We start from the raw sequence: 17,858 nt of genomic DNA, 5'->3' as shown, positions 1-17,858 counted from the left end.
GCCTCCAGGACCCTGCTGTGGGTGGGGAGCAGGCATAAGAATAGGAATCGGCCTACCTGTCAGGGGAGTGGTGCAGAGAGAGGATCCGAAAAGTGGGAGGAATCTCATTTAAGTGGTTAAAATGTTGTTCAGTGACCGAGAGGTTCTGCCACGCCTGTATGACAAACAGAGATCAGCGAACCCCTGTGCGGTGTGGGGTGGGTTGCTGGCTTCATCATCATCTCTGTTGAGGACACAGACCAGCAGGGGGTGGGGTGCAGGGGGGTGAGCAGGGTGGCCGCCGGGGTTCTGCCTGGGCTGGGGCTGAGGCCGGAGCTCTGCATAGCTCATGGCCACCACAAGGGAGCAGCAGATGCACACAGAATTACCTGGCTCTTCACTAATGTCAGAAACCTGATCTGCATGACCCAAAGCACATGTGCACGCAGACCAAAATAGTGCAGCCTCTTCCCTGAGCCTCCTCCCGCCAGCACACCACACACGCAGCCACGCACGCGCACGTGCACAGTCAAGGGCACAGATGCACACGGTTTCGTGTGCACACGCCACCCCGTCCCCTCTCCCTGCCGTCAGCCCTGTGTCCCTCCTTCCCCGGGGCCCAAGCACTGACAGGTCTGACAAAGGCCAGAAGGTTCCAGCTGCCTGCTCTCCTGCACGCCACCCCCTCTCCCCTGAGCTGACCACTCACTTCTGCTTTCTGATGAAATGAGCTTCAAGTGTGCAAAAGGGTTCGAGGGCGTCCCCAGCTCAGTCACCTTGGAAATGGCAGCCAGCCTCTGCTCCACACCGGCAAACTGGCTGGTGGAGGTCCGCTCCTGGAGCTTCAGCCTGTTCTCCAGGTGCAGCAGGGCCGCCAGCTGCGAGCTGCTGGTGTTGGCCGTGGCCGAGAGCAGGACGCCCCGCATCATCTCTGAGACGGAGCAGCTCTGGAACAGACCGAGGGAGTGCGAGGGCCAGGCCGGGCCAGGCTCGTGGGCCCACAGGACATGGGGAAGGGGGGCCTGGGCTCAGGGGAAACTCAGGAGGATGGCCTCTCCTCTAAGTGAGCACCGTCCTTCACACAGGCCCCAGGCACAGCCCAGCTGGTGCTGGCGGAGCCACCAGCAGGAGAGGCACAGGGTGCTGGGGCCACCCTCCCTTCCCAAGCTGGCCCGGAGGGTGCACAGAGCAGAGCCACACCTGAGACAGCATCAGGAACTGGCAGGTGGCCGTGGGGTCCAGGGTGCCAATGCACTCCACCATCTCCAGGCTGGCGGCCCTCGCGACCTCCAGGAGGCTGTTGCCCAGCGCGACCTGCAGGCACTGCAGCAACACCTCAGTCGCCTGGGCCAGGTACTGCTGGGCCAGCACCTTCCTCCTCTGCGGGCGCAGGCACAGGCTCAGGCTCAGGCCCAGGCTGGCTCTTCGGGTGGGGCAGGCGGGCGGGCGGGCGGGCGGGCAGGAGCAGCTTACCTTCAGCTCTGAGCTTTTCCTGCTCCGCTCCTCAGGGACCGTCCTGGAGGCTGGCTGGCTGCTGCCATGCTCATCGCTGTCCACCTCGTCCGGGGTTATCACCAGATACTTGAGGCTGCTGTGCTCTGTTCCCATCTAGGGGACATGCCTCCAGTCAGCTGGCATTTGTCGAGACACCGCCCAGCCCCAGAAGTGCCTGTGGGTCAGGCGACTCTGCAGGATCCCCCGAGAGGGCCCAGCTGGCAGGTGCAGCCGACGGGGAGCAGCTCTGGAGAAGCGAGCCCGGGCGGCACAGGCCTCGATCGGTCGCATGCCGTACCCACTTCCCTTCAGTCCTGGAAATCCAGGCTCCCTGGGCCGCAGTGCCCAGCAGCCCTGTGCAGCTGTGACCCAGTGAGTCAGGTGCCCGCCTGCCCCGGGGAGCAGGGGACCAGGAGACTTGTGCCAGCCTGTCTGTAGAACAAGCCACCTCATGGGGTTCTTTGGGATGCAGTAGGCCCAAGCGGACTTGGGTTGAGGGGAGCCCTGGGTTTGTGGGGTCACGGCAGGCAGGGCCAGGGGAACCTGGGCTGGGAAGGAGCTGGATCGGGGCGGGTGGATTTCTTGAAAGCCCTGCCTGGCTGTCTGGGAGTGAGTGCACGTTCTCCTGACAGCCCTCCCAGGGGGCTGTGAGTGCCAATTCATGGCCAAGGCCCCAGTGTGGACAAGGGGCGTGGGTCTACCTCCACCTGGCTTAGGCCGCCTGTGCAGGTGCTCAACAAATGCCGGTTGAACAAGGGGCCAGACTCCATTAGTTCACCCAAATGTGAGTCCTACCCTAGGTCCTAGGGACAGAGAGCCCACAGGGGCTGACGGGGCCTGTGTACCAGGCTGGACAGGGAGGCAGGGGCACCAGGTCCAAATCACACGGGGTGCGGAGCCATCTGCCTGGGGCCAGAGGTTTCCTCCTAAGGGACCGGGTGTGGGGCCCAGCCTGGCTGCCCCAGGGGTGGAGGAAGGGAGTCTGCAGAGGCATTTAGGACAGTGACCTGCGTGGCAGCACTGTGCCCAGTTCCTACTAAGGGGTCGTGTGCACCCATGGGCGCCAAGCTGCTGGGTAGCCTCGCCAGGTGCTGGAGAGAAGGGGGGCCTGCATGACCACGCGGCCGGTGGGCGGGGCTCAGCGCTCGCTTGGGCTTCCCTGGACCGTGTACCTAGCACCTGCGCCCGGGCAACTCCAGACTGCGGGGCAGAGAGCTGCTGAGGTCAGGGAGGTACCGTGAGCCGAGATCATGTTTGGGGCGGGGACCCCCCACGTGCGCCCCTCTCTCCCACCTCCATTTTATAAAGGGACAGACGGCTCTCGTTCATTGTCTGTTCTCAGAGGTCTGCCTTTCCTCCCAGCCTTTCCTCTCCTGCCCCAGGGGTCCCGCCTTTTCTCCCCGCCTCCAGCCACACCACCCTTCTTAACTGAGGACAATCGGAGGCCTAGTTCATGTCCTGGTGCTGCGAGCAGGGGCATTTGAAATGCTTTGTTTGCGTTGTTGGAGCACAGACAGTGGGTTGGCGCCAAGCTAGAAGCGGGGGCACGTACCAGGAGGCTTTCCTCCCAGTAGAACATGGGGCGCACGGGGTCCGCCTGCATGGCCAGCAGGCGCAAGGCCCTGCCCACCAGGCCCAGGAGCCGCGCGCGGATCTCCACACAGCTGACGCTCAGCGGCTGCAGGCTCCCCAGCTGCGCCAGCGCCACGTGGGCCAGGATCCGCTTCAGCGTGAACCATCTCTTCAACACAAACCACATTAGTTACCCCCCCATACCCCCCCCCCCAGAAAACGCAATAGGCCCACCCTCCAATGCCCCCGGGGCCACCCCGAACGCCCCTGGGAGTGGGGACACAGGAGCCGTCTGAGAAACACCCCTCCTCCCGGTGGGGAGGGTCTCCGGGGCTTAGGTTATGGGAGGGTCGCTAAGGTTTGCATATCGAATCTCAATTTAGGGCTCAGTGACAAGCGCGAGTTTGTATCTAGTTCAATTTTAGGACTATCTTCCATCCATCTATAGTTATATCAAATTTATTCGATTCGGAATGCATGAAATCTAAGAAAATGTCTAAAATGGCAGAATGATTCCTTTGAAACAAATAATTTGCCAATTAAACAAAATTTTAAGTTTTTTTTTTTTAACAAAATGTGATTCATCCTATGGACTTTCAGGTGCCGGCAGAATGGTCAGAGCAAACTCAGAACTCGGGAGGAAGCTCATGCGCTCGGGAAACATCCCCCATGTGACCTGGTTTCGTTAGCCAATGAGGTTCCCTCAGATGACCAGGTGAGGCCCTTCCCCAGCAAGGCTGGGGACCCCCAAGCTGTGGGGGCCGCGGGGTGGGGGGCCGCGGGGTGGCCGCGGAGCAGAGATCTGAGGGGTGTGCACTGTGAGCTCCGGGCCTGACTCCCGCTGGTTCGTCCTCTGCTCAGAGTGGCAGAGCCCCCATCACAGCACGACGACCCACGCGGACGGGCCCAGGAGGCGGCGGTCATTACCAGGCCGGTGGTGGTCAGGTCGCTCACGCTCTGCAGGTAGTCGGCCAGCAGCTTCTCCATGGAGTCCTGCCGCAGCTCGCGCTCCAGAGGCTCCTCCCAGATCAGCTGAAACATGTCCAGGTACACGTCCACCAGGTTCAGCTTGAGGTGCGCCAGCTTCCTCGCCAGGGGCGTGTTCACGTTCTGTAACTGACACGTTTGGGGACAGGTCAGACCCCGGAGCCCCTGGCGAGGCTCAGCGTCGGTCTGCTGCTTTGACGAGGCATCACTGACGTGTTGCTATGTTTTCACGGACGAAGACACCCAAAGAGCCATCACCACAATGAAAAAGGGGACGTCCCCCTCACACCCCACATTCCCTCCCTCCCACCACCCCATTCTCCATGAACCCCAGCTGCATCCCCGGGGCCCCAGGCAGCCTCCCCTGGGTCAGCTCCCCCCGGTGGCCACAGGGAGCGTGGGCAGTGCAGGCTGCCTCTTCTCCGGGTGACCACAGGGGAAGACCAGTTGTGGCCCCGGGTCCGGGACACACACTTACGTCTTGAAGGGCCAGGAGGCTCTGGACACTGTGCAACAGCTCCTCCTCCTCGGCCACGGCGCTCTGCGCCACGTCGTAGGCCTCCAGGTAGTACGCGGTCCTCTGGTCCTCGTCCGGCTCCATTTGGGCGCACAGCCTTCCCAGGACAAAGGGCAGGCGGCAGAGACAGAATGTGCAGTGTGACTGTACTGTGCCTGTATTAGTGCTTCGCATGCAATGAGGCGATGTTATGCATGTACAGATATTATCAACATATCTGAACACGACAGTGCAATCACCTCCCTATAGGGGCACGGGCACCAGGCGCCTCCCACCAGGCCCAGAGGGCCCCTCAGCGTCGGCTGCCTGTCCCCTGCTGTCCCCAGGCTGCGTCTGCATGTCTGAATTCCCACAACGACCATCTACATGTGTCCCCATGAGGTGACTGACATTCCGTACACATCCAGGTCCTTTCCCTCCTCAAAGCTGTTTGAACACCTGACGTGCATGTCATGGAGCGTGTGGGTCCCAGGGCGGGGAGGGGGCATTTCCTGAGGCTGTGCTTATCTCTCTGCGGGGCTGTGCGCGAACACATGCGGGTGGGGGGGCGGGCGGGCAATGTGTACACATGTATGATGCATGTCTGCACGTGTGAGGTGTGGCTGGAGGATGTGTGTGGGTGTGTGACCGCATGTGGGCCCTGGGGGCGGGCTGCTGCCTGTGGTGTGGGTGGTGGGAGGGCTGTGTCTGGGGTGGGGGTGGTGGGCGGTGAGGCGTGTCTGTGTGTTTGCAGAGACTGGCAGGTGGGACACCCAGGGGCAGGACAGGAGCGAGGACACCCGTGACGAGCTTTCCTTGAGGGGCACCCCAAGTGGCTGCACACCCCCAATGTGGGCGTCCCCACGGGAGATGCAGGGGGCCACGGGGCCGGGGCCAGGAGGAAGCCCTATGGGGCCAACGGGGGCTGGTGACAGGGAGGAAAGCTAGTGGGGTGGGGCGGGGGGGGGGGCGGGGGGCAGGGAGAGGGGGATGAGCGGCAGTGCGAGGACCCGAGGATGGAGAAGGGCCTGTGCAGGGACGTAGCCGGGCCGGCAGCCAGGCCGGCGCGGGGCACCTGGCACCAGAGCCCGGCACGGGCCTGCAGGAGCCTCCGGGGACAGCTCCCCCCACCGGCGGGACCTGCGGCCAGCGCTCACCTCTTTATCTTCCCCCGCTCCAGCTTTATGTCCACACAGTTCTCTTTGTAGCCACAGTTGACAAACTTTTCCTCAATTTCCAACAATTGATCATACAGCTCGCTCAGCAAAAACGGGAATTCAGACGATTCGCTGCCCACCGACTCCTGGGCCACTTGGATCCGGAGGTTCAAGCTCCTGTGGGGGCGGGAGGGGCACCCCACTCTCGGTCCCGCTGACAAGTGGCCGACGTGACACGGGCCGAGGGGACATGCCAATGGGTCTGGGACGCGGCGGCCGTCCCCGTGGAGCCACCAGGGCCTCCACCTTTCACCCCCGACGCCGGGAGGAGCAGAAGGAGCAGAAGCCGCACTCTTCAGTCACAGGACAGTGCAGCTAGGGAGCCCCCGCCCCCAGGTGTCCGTCGGGAAAATCAGAGCTACGCTGGCGTGCGGTGCGCGTGCCCAGGCAGGAGGCAGGAGGCGTGTGGACTAAGTGGGGGACGCGGGGTGGGAACGAGGAGCGCCCCAGCAGCCTCTCGCCAACACAGAACGAGAACTGGACAAAGAAGAGGCAGAAAATAGGGGAATCCAAAATGGACAAAATCCCTGCTGCTTTGGCCAATGGCGCAAAAGCGGCTTCTTCGAAACAGTCAGATGCACGGGATTCTGCGATTCTGAGGCCGAGGAGGAGGCGGACAGACCCCAGGGGCGGCCGGGGTAGAGGGTATAAGAGAGGCTGTGAGCATCTCCGTCACCAGACCGCCAGGATAAGGGCTCAAACACCAGCCGAGAGTCTGAGAGATGAACAGTAAGGGGGGGAGAGCGCTGCTGTTCAAAGCTCTGTCCCCAGAGCAAAGCCCAGGCGGGTGGAGAAAGCCGGGTGCTGTCTCCGGGGACAGACAGGGGGCTCTGAACACCAGCCAGAGCAGAGGAGGGGAGGCGGCTGCGTCCCAACCCAGCACAGCCCTGCCATGGATGGAGGAGCACCCCCACCCCCAGCGCCCAGCTGGTGGTGCCCGGCCCTCCACCCATGAGAGGCCCCAGGAAGCCCACGCGTGCTCGGGGGCAAGGAGGGCCGTTCCCCGAGAAGTCAGGAGCGTGACGAGGCCACCTGCGTCTTTGGAAGGAAATACACGCTGCTCCGAGGGGCCCACAGCCCGAGTGGCCGTGAAGGAAGGCGCATGGTTCCTCAGAGGTGTGAGGGGTGCATAGCTGCTGGGGGGGGGGGGGTGACTGCGTGGCCCCCGGTGCGAGTCCCTGACCTCGACCTGGCCGTGAGCACGCTTCCCACAGGAGCTACCTGGCCTCCAGGTCTGTGGTCATGAATTCCAGGACGGGCGCGCGGTTGGGTCGTTGTTTCTTGAGCACCTTGAAGACCTCGATGAGCCGCTGGAACAGCTGGCAGGCCTGGGGTGGGGGCGGGGGAGGCGGGGCGCACACGGGCGTCAGCGGGGCTCCAGCCCATGGCCCTCCCTGCTGAGCACGGCGCTGGCCTCTCCTCACCATCACTTCTTTTCCTTCCTTTTCCGTGGACAAGAGCGTGTCTGCCAGAGTCAGCGTGGACTGGTACCAGAACTCCTCGCCACCGCCCAGGCGCTGCGCAAGCTCAATCATCTTCCTGGCTTGGCCGTAGTTTTTCTCCTTGTTGGCCAACTGGGCCAGCAGCTGCAGGCATTTGGCTTCTGCACAAGGATCCTTAAGCTCCTAAGAAAAGACAAACATATATGGAGACAGGATGGGGGAGTGAGTAAGAGAGAGACTGAGATAGAGACAGAGATAGAGAGACAGAGACAGACAGAGAGACAGGTGGAGCGACAGAAAGGGGGACAGACAGGAGGGCAGCGGCTCCGGGCAGCAGGCCTGGCCACACCTGCGTCCCGCACTGGGTGCCGCTCCGGCCCTAAGGCACCTGTACACTTGCCCCAGCACAGGGTGGGCTTGAGCCTGTTGTGCTAAAACCCACCTGCAGGACTCTGGACCGTGGTCAGAGCCCTGGGAAGCCCCCCTTCAGCAGCGGCTCCAGCACCCTCCAGCCATCCTGGGGCACAGCTGAAGGGCTCCCCCGAGGCCTGGGCCCCCAGGCTGGGAGTCTCTATCCTGATGCTGGCCCAGGGCTGCCGCACATGTCAGGGGGTGTGGGGCGGGAGGGTGGGGCGGGGCCTCGCTGGCCTCTGGACTGAGCCCAGGCTTTGAGGCAGGGGGAAGCCCGGTGGCTGGGCCTGGAGAGAGCAGCCAGCAGGCAGCTCAGAGGCTGACACAGGGAGGCGTGATGGGCTCAAACCTCTCATCCCAAGAGCCACAGCCCCCGAGGGGCCAGCGCAGGCTCGGGTGCGACTGTGGTGGGACAGGGCTGGAGTGGGGAGCGCGGAGGTGGGCACAGAGAGGGGGTGGGTGTGGAGGCTGGGCACCTGCTCGGAAAGCAGGGACAGCGCCGGAAGCTGGTGGGTGCAGCTGGAGGGACCGGTGACAGCTGGGCTGCTGTGAGGACACAGGGTGGGAGCAGGCGCAGCCTTCCCCAGGAGAGCATGGGGACAGGGCCCAGTCCCTGCAGACACCCATGGAAGAGCCAGAGGAGGGCAGAGCCCCAGACTCTCAGACATGAGTGGCTGGTTGACAGGGTGGCCTGGGGAAGAGGCTGAGACAGAGCAGCCAAGAGATACCTGCCCACACCTGTCCCCGTGCCTGAGGCCTGCACACACCTGTCCCTGTGCCTGAGGCCTGCACACACCTGTCCCCGTGCCTGAGGCCTGCACACACCTGTCCCTGTGCCTGAGGCCTGCACACACCTGTCCCCGTGCCTGAGGCCTGCACACACCTGTCCCCGTGCCTGAGGCCTGCACACACCCGTCCCCAATGCCTGAGGCCTGCACACACCTGTCCCCGTGCCTGAGGCCTGCACACACCTGTCCCCGTGCCTGAGGCCTGCACACACCTGTCCCCGTGCCTGAGGCCTGCACACACCTGTCCCTGTGCCTGAGGCCTGCACACACCCGTCCCCAATGCCTGAGGCCTGCACACACCTGTCCCTGTGCCTGAGGCCTGCACACACCTGTCCCCGTGCCTGAGGCCTGCACACACCTGTCCCCGTGCCTGAGGCCTGCACACACCTGTCCCCGTGCCTGAGGCCTGCACACACCTGTCCCCGTGCCTGAGGCCTGCACACACCCGTCCCCAATGCCTGAGGCCTGCACACACCTGTCCCCAAAGCCTGAGGCCTGCACACACCTGTCCCAGTGCCTGAGGCCTGCACACACCTGTCCCCAATGCCTGAGGCCTGCACACACCTGTCCCCGTGCCTGAGGCCTGCACACACCTGTCCCCGTACCTGAGGCCTGCACACACCTGTCCCCAAAGCCTGAGGCCTGCACACACCTGTCCCCGTGCCTGAGGCCTACACACACCTGTCCCCGTGCCTGAGGCCTGCACACACCTGTCCCAGTGCCTGAGACCTGCACACACCTGTCCCCAATGCCTGAGGCCTGCACACACCTGTCCCAGTGCCTGAGACCTGCACACACCTGTCCCCAATGCCTGAGGCCTGCACACACCTGTCCCCGTGCCTGAGGCCTGCACACACCTGTCCCCGTGCCTGAGGCCTGCACACACCTGTCCCCGTACCTGAGGCCTGCACACACCTGTCCCCAATGCCTGAGGCCTGCACACACCTGTCCCAGTGCCTGAGGCCTGCACACACCTGTCCCCAAAGCCTGAGGCCTGCACACACCTGTCCCAGTGCCTGAGACCTGCACACACCTGTCCCCAATGCCTGAGGCCTGCACACACCTGTCCCCGTGCCTGAGGCCTGCACACACCTGTCCCCGTACCTGAGGCCTGCACACACCTGTCCCCAAAGCCTGAGGCCTGCACACACCTGTCCCCGTGCCTGAGGCCTACACACACCTGTCCCCGTGCCTGAGGCCTGCACACACCCGTCCCAGTGCCTGAAACTGAGATCAGAATGTCCTGAGGCTTTGCTGGTGCCACTGAGTCTTTCCACGTTTATTAGGGACTTTCCTCTCTCTGGAGTTCTTCACAAGTGACCCTCCCAGGGAATACACTTCTGTCTGCAGCATGGAGAGCACCTGACGCTGGCAGGAGGGATGCACACCTGGGCCTCCACTCCGTCCTGAATTTTCCCCCAGGGCATCCCCTCGTGGGAGCCACAGCCCAGGAGGAAAGCAAGGGCCCAGCTGGAGAACGAGACCCCAGAGAGGCCACAGACACCCGCACTGGGACAGGTGTGTGCAGGTCTCAGGCTGACCTCCGAGTGAGAACGAGTTCATGGGGGTTGGGGAAGGGGGTGGCTGGCCTGTCTGCCCTGGAGGAAGAACAGAAAGGGACCCTCCAGGTCCTCACCCTCACCCCACACGCACCACTGAGATGCCCAAAAGGACAGAACGGGACCCTGCAATGCAAGAAAGGACCCAGGGCAGCATGGGAGCAAGCCCTGCAGGAAACTGGGCCATGGGTACGGGACGACCAGGAAAGTAGACAAGGGCATGAAAGGCACTTTTCACAGAGAAGCACATGCGTGTTCTAGACCCAGAAGACCCCAAACTCGCTTCCGGACATCCAGGCACTGCCCCAGCGGTGGGTGCGGGCGGCGCAGGTGTGGGCGGCCCTACCTGGAAGGCCTGCTGCGCCTCAGACAGGAGCAGCCGCGCGGGCTGGTACAAATCCATGTCAAGCAGAACTTCCGCTTTGAGGGTCCACAGGAGGGGAAAGGACGTGCCCTCCAGGCCTCGCCCCGTCTCTCCGTTCATCTTCAGAATCTGTAACACACCGAGGCCGGCTCTGCCTCTGATGTCCAGGTCTGTGCCCATCGCCCGAAGCCCAGCTTTCCTCCTGGGCACCTGTCTCTTCTCACCCAACCAAGCCACCCCCAGCTGCCTGAGCCGGGTCCTGGGCCGGCCCTCCTCCCGCCCGTGCTCCGTGCTCCGTGCTCCGGGCCCCCTATCCTGGCCCAGGCAGCACCCTGACCGGCGTGGGGCAGGTCGCTGAGCTCCAGCAATTCAGCACGACCACAAGGGGCCCTCCGCCTCCTGGTGCAGGTCCCACACAGCCCGTCCCCAGCAGGAGCCTGCACACCCCAGGTCCTGTCTGGCGTCTTCCCACCAAGTCTCCACTGTGGTGGCTGTGAGTGCTTTCCTAATGGGCCAGCCCACGGGAGGGGAGCCCACGGAGCAGAGGGAGCGCGGGAAGTGGTCAGACCCACAGACGCTCTCTGGCTGCGAGGGCCCCGCCCTTCCCAGCCCCGTGCTCTGCACCCCTCAGTCTGCACCCCTCAGTGCCACCCAGGCTGTCTTCTCTGAATCGCTGCTCGGGCCCGACTGGGCCCTTTCTAGGTTGGTCTGTAGTCTCATCTTCCCCGGGGACCAGCAGGGCCATGGAGGGGACACACGCCATCCGTCCCTGGAATCCCCAGGGCACCCCCGCACAGGGCTTTGGGCGCAGCGCAGTGGAGACAGGCACCGGGTCGGCTGCAGCCCTGTCGCCCTGAGGGCCCCCTCGCTGGGCAGGGCAGAGCCCGGCTACCTGGTCCTTCGCCACGAGGGGCCGTATCTCCCCTGGCGGCCCGGCAGGCAGGGGCTCGGTCAGCGTCGGCAGGCTGTCTTCCAGCAGCGGCTCCCTGGTCTTCTCCTTCCTCAGGGCAATCTCCTTTCTGCAGCTAACGTGAGTGAAACGGGCAACATGCTGAAGAATGCTGTTTCACCGGCAACCAGAGATTTTTAAAATCCCCACGATCGGCAGCACCGCACAGGACTCCAAACCCACGCTTCTCGCCCACTGTCTCTCCCACTCCAGGTTCATGCAGCCAGCGGTGCATCTGCCTCCTGCCCTGGACGTCCAGACGGAGCTCTGCTCGCCGAGACGGGCCAGGCTCCCGTCGGGCCCGCCTCCCCCGCGTGCCCTCCGCACGCCCGCTGCCCTCGCCTTCGCCTTCGCCTTCGCCTTTGCCGCTGCACCCAGACCCATGAACGTTCTGGGTCCTTGGTCTCCCCTCCCCTCGCGCTGTCGCAGCCTGGGAGATGCCTGCGCACGGGAGGGTCAGTAAGTAAGAAGCTGCACCCCAGCAGAGCACCCCAGACCCTGATCCCCGGAGCTCTGTACCCCTGGGTCCTCCCAACACCCATGTCCAGCGTGCTAGGCGGTGGGGGCCGGGGTGTGGAGGGATGCAGGGCGCTGCGGCCATGGGCTCCTTCCTCCTCGCGAAGGGGTCACGCTGAGCTGGGCAGCAGGACGCAGCTGGGCCCCGGCCGCACGCACCTGGACTGCTCCGAGTCCCCGATGTAGACCTGCCCCACCGCGTCCTCGTGCAGGGCAGCTGCTTCTCTCAGCTTCAGGTCGGAGCAGACCAGGGCGAGCCTGGGGAGGGGACACAGCAGGCCTGTCGGGCTGCACTGCGCTCCGTGCACTCGAGAAAGAAACGCACAATTGGATGGTATTTTCAATAATTTTTCAAGCTAAACAACATTACCAGGGAAAAGGAAGAGGCGGCTCTATCCAATTCCAGTTAGAGAAAAACCGACACCTTTGTTCGTATCTTTGACTAAATGCAGGTCCCCAATCTTGGGGCCGCCTTGTCCGAGGTGCAGACCAGGCACACGGCGGCGCCCTGACCGCCCATCACCGCCATGTCCTGCTTTAGCTCTTATGAAAAACAACTGAAAACGCTGCCATGGAAGCACAGGTGACACGCGATATTACAGCAGTTTCAGGGACGACATGGTGGTTTGACACTGATGTTCCTTACGATGTGATCCCCTCCCTAAGTCACAACCAACCATCTGTCACTATGCAAAGTGGCTGTTTATTTTTATTTTTGCCAATCCTCACCTGAGGATATTTTTTTCCACTGATTTCTAGAGAGTTAGGAGGGAGGGAGGAGGGGGGAGAAGGAGGAGGGAGGGAGGGAGAGAGGGAGAGAGAGAGAGAAACATTGAAACATTGATGTGAGAGAGACATCGTTTGGTTGCCTCCCACACACGGCCTGACCAGGGCCTGGGATTGAACCTGCAACCCATGTACGTGCCCCTGACCAGGAATCGAACCCAAGACCCCTCGGTGGGAGGACTGATGCTCTAACCACTGAGCACACCAGCCAGGGCAGTTGCTGTTTATTTTGAAAGGATTTGAAGCCCGCAGAGAAGTCGCACAAACCCTACAAAGATCTCCCTGGAAGGGAAGTGGGGATACCGACCGGAGGTGGTAGAGATCTTTGAGGCTCTTGCTGTCCACCACGCAAGCTGAAATCAGGACACCCAACTGCAGGACCGGGATCGTGAGCTCATGGAGGGACATCTTCTTCAGGGCCTTGACCAGATGGTCCAGAAAATACAAAGTGTACGTCTGCACAAACACACAGCAAACGTGGACGGTCAAGGGGGAGGCAGGCTGGCCCGCTCGCCTACAGGGTCTTTCTCCGGAGAACTCTGTCCTCCTCGGCGCCACGCACCGTGCCTGGCACACAGCGGCTGTCCCACAACTGCTTGCTCAATGAGTGAATGAATGACCTCCTCCCTCCTCCCCTCCTGCATGAATAGCTCCCGTTTTGTCGTGTGCAATGACCTATACTTACCACACGCGCAAGTACAGTTAAAGATTCTCACAAGAAACAATCCATGTATGAATTTATTCAAATTAATGTTTTTGTTTCATTTATTTTTCCACTAAAAACTACCAATCCATTAAAAGCAAAATTTCTCTTTTTTCTTAAAAGAATTTCTTTACGGACACACAAAACTAATACTTCTTATAATGTTGCACTAGATTTGATAAAAATAATTTGTCTTCAGTGGAAAATTAGAAAAGTTGGATGAACTATTTTAAAAACCTACTTAAAAGCACTGAAAGAGTGAACATCACTGAGAAAACCTACTGGGCCAGGACCTGGAAGGAGGCAGGTATTCAGGGACGCTGACATGTCGGGGTGCACTTGCCATGGGCTGTCTGCTGCTGGAAGAGGCAGCCAAGAGGCTGAATGGTGTCTCTGACTTTGTTTGTGGGGTTGAGGGCCCCCGAAAGCTCAGTGCCAGGTTGGGTCCCCACAGGGCTGCACCGCACGGCTAGGGGTGTGGAGGAGTGCAGCCCTCTGGGGGCGCCACCCCAGCCCAGTGGCCTTGGGTGGCCCGGAGAGACTGATAGTGGATGACGCCCAGTGAGGCCGGTCGAGAACGAGGGGTGGGAGAGACACGGATATCTCACAGACCCCCCACACACCGAGAGATCATAAAAGGGCGTTAAGAACAACATGAAGCCAAAATTAAATTTTTTTATATTAAATGGAAACATCCAAGAAAAACGCAACCCACAAACATCATTACAAGAATAGAACTCTGAGGACTTCTTAACTATTGAGTGAATTGGATCCATCATTTTAAATCTTCCCAAATAGAAGCTCCGGGCCCAGAAGGCCTACCCAGAAGTCCATCCAAACCAGTGGGGCGAGAGCCCGTGGGGCGAGAGCTTGCGGGGTGAGAGTACGGCAAAGATGCCCGTGCTGCCCTCCACCTGAGCCTCCATGCGTCACAGCCAGATCTCACGGGGTTTCCGTGGAATCGGAGCAGCCGACTCGGGAGCCGGCCGGGAGAGGCACAACCGAGGGCCACACTCTCCACCGGCACACGCGGGGTGTGCGCTCAGCATCCAGACCCTGCGACAGCGGCATATGTGGCCGGCCATCCGCCTCCTGACAAATGAGGCACCTCAAGAAGGGAAACGGCTCTTCCCCAGACCCACACACACCAACTTCAAGTGGATTGCAGGCCCAGCCGATGTGGCTCAGTGGTTAGGCACTGACCTATGAACCACCAGAAGGTCACGGTGCGATTCCCGGTCAGGGCACATGCCCGGGTTGCAGGCTCAATCCCCAGTAGGGGGCGTGCAGGAGGGAGCCGATCAATGAGTCTCTCTCATCATTGATGTTTCTGTCTCTCTCTCCCTCTCCCTTCCTCTCTGAAACCAACACAAATATATTTTAAAAATAAATAAATAAAATGTGGGCAACGGACTGGACAGGGGGCCACACAGAGGACACCGTGGCCACAGACATTGCGAGGTGCCAGGCCTCGTTGGAGCCACCTGCGCAGGCGCCACACGTCCACCCAAGGGCCACAGCTGAGAAGGGGAGCCACAGTCGGGTGGGGATGTGGCAGCAGGAGCTCTTGCTCCCTGAGGGGTGTCACTGACACAGCCACTGTGGGAGGCACTTGGCGATGCCCATTGAGGTTGGAAGCACACATGCCCTGCGACCCGCAAACCCTGCTGGTGGGCGTGCCCTCCAGACCCGTGGGCACCGACTCCCACAGCGGCCTCACCTGAGGAAGCCACCCCTGAAACCACCCAAATGTCTGTCCACAGTGGGAAGGACACGGGGATTGTGGTCCAGGCGGGCAATGGAGTTCTCCAAGCAGCCAACCAACCAGAGCCACAAGGGAGCCAGCCCCCAGGCCTGCCCTCACGTGACCCCCAAGATCACACACGGGGTGACTCCACTTTTTAAAGCACAAGAAACACGCAGAATCACATTGGGCTGAACAAGGCCCCCAAAGTCACAAGGTGTGTCTCCCCTCCGCCCCCGGGACCTGTGCGTGTGACTTCACGTGGCAAAAGGGCTGTGAGGGTCTGATCAGACACAGGTCCCGAGGAGGGAGATCATCCGGATGTAGTCACACGGGTCCTCACAAGGGGAGGCAGAGGCAACACTCCCCGAGACAAGCCCCTCCACGTGCTTCTCCCCCGGGCACGGTTCACGCCGAACCCCGGGCCGCACTGAGTCAGCAGCCGTGATGGCAGGAGTGCAGGCGGCAGCGTGCCCCCCGGGCTGGGACGGCTCCTTGGTTTACCCACCGGCCTCTGGATGCTGGATATGTTCACGGTAAAGTTGCTCCTGTCCTGTCTGAAGAAGGCTGTCACCTCTTCGGGGCAGAAGTAGGAAGCCCACGCCTCCACGCTCGCGGGGGGCTCTTCCACCTCTTTGCCGGAAAGCGGGGTTTGAGTCTGTGAAGCGGGCACACAGGGTTTGCTTTACGAAGTGGAGTTGAAAGTCCAGTGGGAGTGTGGGCAGACACCCAAAACTCGACGGGACATCCGTCCCTCCTGGGAGAGTGGGGCTTAGGCTCTCTGCCCTGTGCACTGTGACTGGTGGCATCACACACCCTCGTCCGTAAACGCTGGCGCCTGAGCACAGGCGAGAGCCCAGCTCTGTGGGGCATAGCAGCCCGGACAAGGGCAGGAGGGGGGGCAGGAGCACGGCCATGTGGACAGGCAGACGCTCAGGTGAAATGTCGGGGGCGGGGGTGGGGTGACAGCCCCCTGCGATGGGAAAGTCACTGCCCCTCCCACCCACAACCAGGTCCCAGAGGTGCCTGGGGGTCACCTTGCAGGGCCTTTGATCTGAGACTGCTCTGGTGTGGGATAAATGCCAGGGAGAAGCCAGACACACACCCCCTTCATACCCCATCTCCCATTACGGCCCTAGCTCCCCCGGGTGTCTGTGTGACAGAGAGATCACTGCCTCCATTTTGCAGAAGAGGAAACTGAGGCACAGACACACTCACCGGGCCACAGCCTGGGGCGCTGAGCTGTGTCTGCGGGACGGGGGGGGGGGGGGCGGTGGGGGGCGGCCCTCGGCCGTGCTGCCTGCGCCTCTGAGAAGCCGTTACCTGCTTCGGGTCTTTGCTCTTCTCTCGGTCCTTGTCTTTGACCTTCTCCTTCTCTTTTTTAAGCAACAGATTGGAACTAACTGTTGCTAGGATTTTACTTTCTGAGAACGACTTTCCTGCTGTTAATAAAGAAACCTGGGGGAATGAAATAAAAATTGGCAACATTAAGAACAGACACCCGTTCCCACCTTCCTCCCGGACGCTCAGATCCGAGGGGCGGTCAGCCTGCGGGCCCGGCCGGTGAGCCGGGTGCAGGGGTGGCCACAGCGTCCCCGGGGGGGACACTCGGGGCAGCGGGGACACGGGGTGAGGGCGACCCTAGCGGAGGCGTTACAGTGCCTGAGCCTCCTGTCCATGAACCACACCAGGGTCCCCCAAAGGGTCGCACAGAATCCTGGGCGGGGCGGGGAGTCCTGGGCAGGACGGGGTCTGGGGCAAACCTGCCCTCAGAATCAAGGCCTGTCTGGACAGAGCTGCCCTGCTGGGGGTGCTGCCGCAGGAGGTCCCCAAGAACACAAGGCCGCCCAGAGCTGCCGGGAAGGGGGCTGGGGGGGGAAGGGGTGCGCGGGTGGGGGGAAGATTCTGGAAGCCCAGCAACAGGGGTTGCTGATGGTCTGAACAACACAGGCTTCAGCGGACTGCCCACTACCCACAGCAGCGTGGGTGACCCTGGAGGGCGGGGGGGCGTTCAGAGAGGAGGGGCCGACTGGAGGACGCAGCACCGACGAGTGAAGCGGACAGGGACAGGGCTTCGGGGAGACACGCTACGCACGTCTTGGTCTTTTTAAAAAAATATATATATATATATATATAACTTTATTGATTTGAGGAGAGGAAGGGAGAGGGTGAGAGAGAGAGAAACATCAATGATGAGAGAGAATCATGGATCGGCTGCCTCCTGCACACCCCCCAGTGGGGATTGAGCCCGAAACCTGGGCATGTGCCCCTGACTGGAACCGAACCCGGGACCCTGACGCTCTATCCACTGAGCCACACCAGCTAAGGCACATCCTGGGCTTTAGAGAATCTTTGGAAGCAGCAAAACTGAGCCCCAGCCTGGTCCCCGGAGGAGCGGCGCCCCGCCCAGCGCGGCGGCCGGGCCCACCTGCCAGATGTGCCGGAGGAAGGAGTAGGCCATGAGGCAGTAGTCCTGGTAGCCGGCGGCGCTCGGGGTGCCCAGCAGGGCCAGCAGGATGTGGGCGCGGGCCAGCGCCTCCAGCTGCCGCACGTTCCGCAGCTTCTCCAGGAAGACCGTCCCCAAGTGCTCAGACCCCAGGCTCTCCGGGGCCTCCTGCGTGAACGGGGGCTCTCCTGGAAGAGAGGGCGCCCCGACTTGGTGTCCGCAGCCGTGGCCACTTCCTCTCCGCCTTCCCCCGGGCCCCAGGGGTCAGAGGACTGAGTCCTCTTCCAGAAGGGGCGCCCAACCCTCGCCGGTCGGGCTCCGAGGATAGAGTGTCGGCCCGTGGACCGAAGGGTCCTGGGTTCCATGCTGATCAGGCTGCAGGCTCCTCCCTGGCCCAGGCCCTGA

General features: G+C 61.9%; 1 protein-coding gene across 1 annotated transcript in view; it reads right to left on the bottom strand.

The window, feature by feature from the left end:
- Positions 1 to 17,858, bottom strand: part of CFAP46 (cilia and flagella associated protein 46) — a gene marked incomplete at its 5' end in the record, with an annotated part of 86,684 nt that overhangs the window by 9,670 nt on the left and 59,156 nt on the right. The window contains 17 exons of the mRNA XM_081104539.1: positions 57 to 154; positions 756 to 926; positions 1,180 to 1,359; positions 1,453 to 1,587; positions 3,026 to 3,214; positions 3,973 to 4,161; positions 4,511 to 4,646; positions 5,686 to 5,862; positions 6,967 to 7,073; positions 7,170 to 7,370; positions 10,292 to 10,438; positions 11,202 to 11,334; positions 11,934 to 12,032; positions 12,868 to 13,016; positions 15,516 to 15,665; positions 16,331 to 16,465; positions 17,436 to 17,641. Of these exons, the coding sequence (XP_080960665.1) occupies positions 57 to 154; positions 756 to 926; positions 1,180 to 1,359; positions 1,453 to 1,587; positions 3,026 to 3,214; positions 3,973 to 4,161; positions 4,511 to 4,646; positions 5,686 to 5,862; positions 6,967 to 7,073; positions 7,170 to 7,370; positions 10,292 to 10,438; positions 11,202 to 11,334; positions 11,934 to 12,032; positions 12,868 to 13,016; positions 15,516 to 15,665; positions 16,331 to 16,465; positions 17,436 to 17,641 (2,602 nt within the window). The remainder of the gene's footprint in view (positions 1 to 56; positions 155 to 755; positions 927 to 1,179; positions 1,360 to 1,452; positions 1,588 to 3,025; positions 3,215 to 3,972; positions 4,162 to 4,510; positions 4,647 to 5,685; positions 5,863 to 6,966; positions 7,074 to 7,169; positions 7,371 to 10,291; positions 10,439 to 11,201; positions 11,335 to 11,933; positions 12,033 to 12,867; positions 13,017 to 15,515; positions 15,666 to 16,330; positions 16,466 to 17,435; positions 17,642 to 17,858) is intronic.

Source organism: Myotis nattereri (assembly GCF_964212035.1).
Source record: "Myotis nattereri genome assembly, chromosome: 13".
Classification (NCBI taxonomy): Eukaryota; Metazoa; Chordata; class Mammalia; order Chiroptera; family Vespertilionidae; genus Myotis; species Myotis nattereri.
This window is presented reverse-complemented; position numbering and strand designations above follow the sequence as displayed.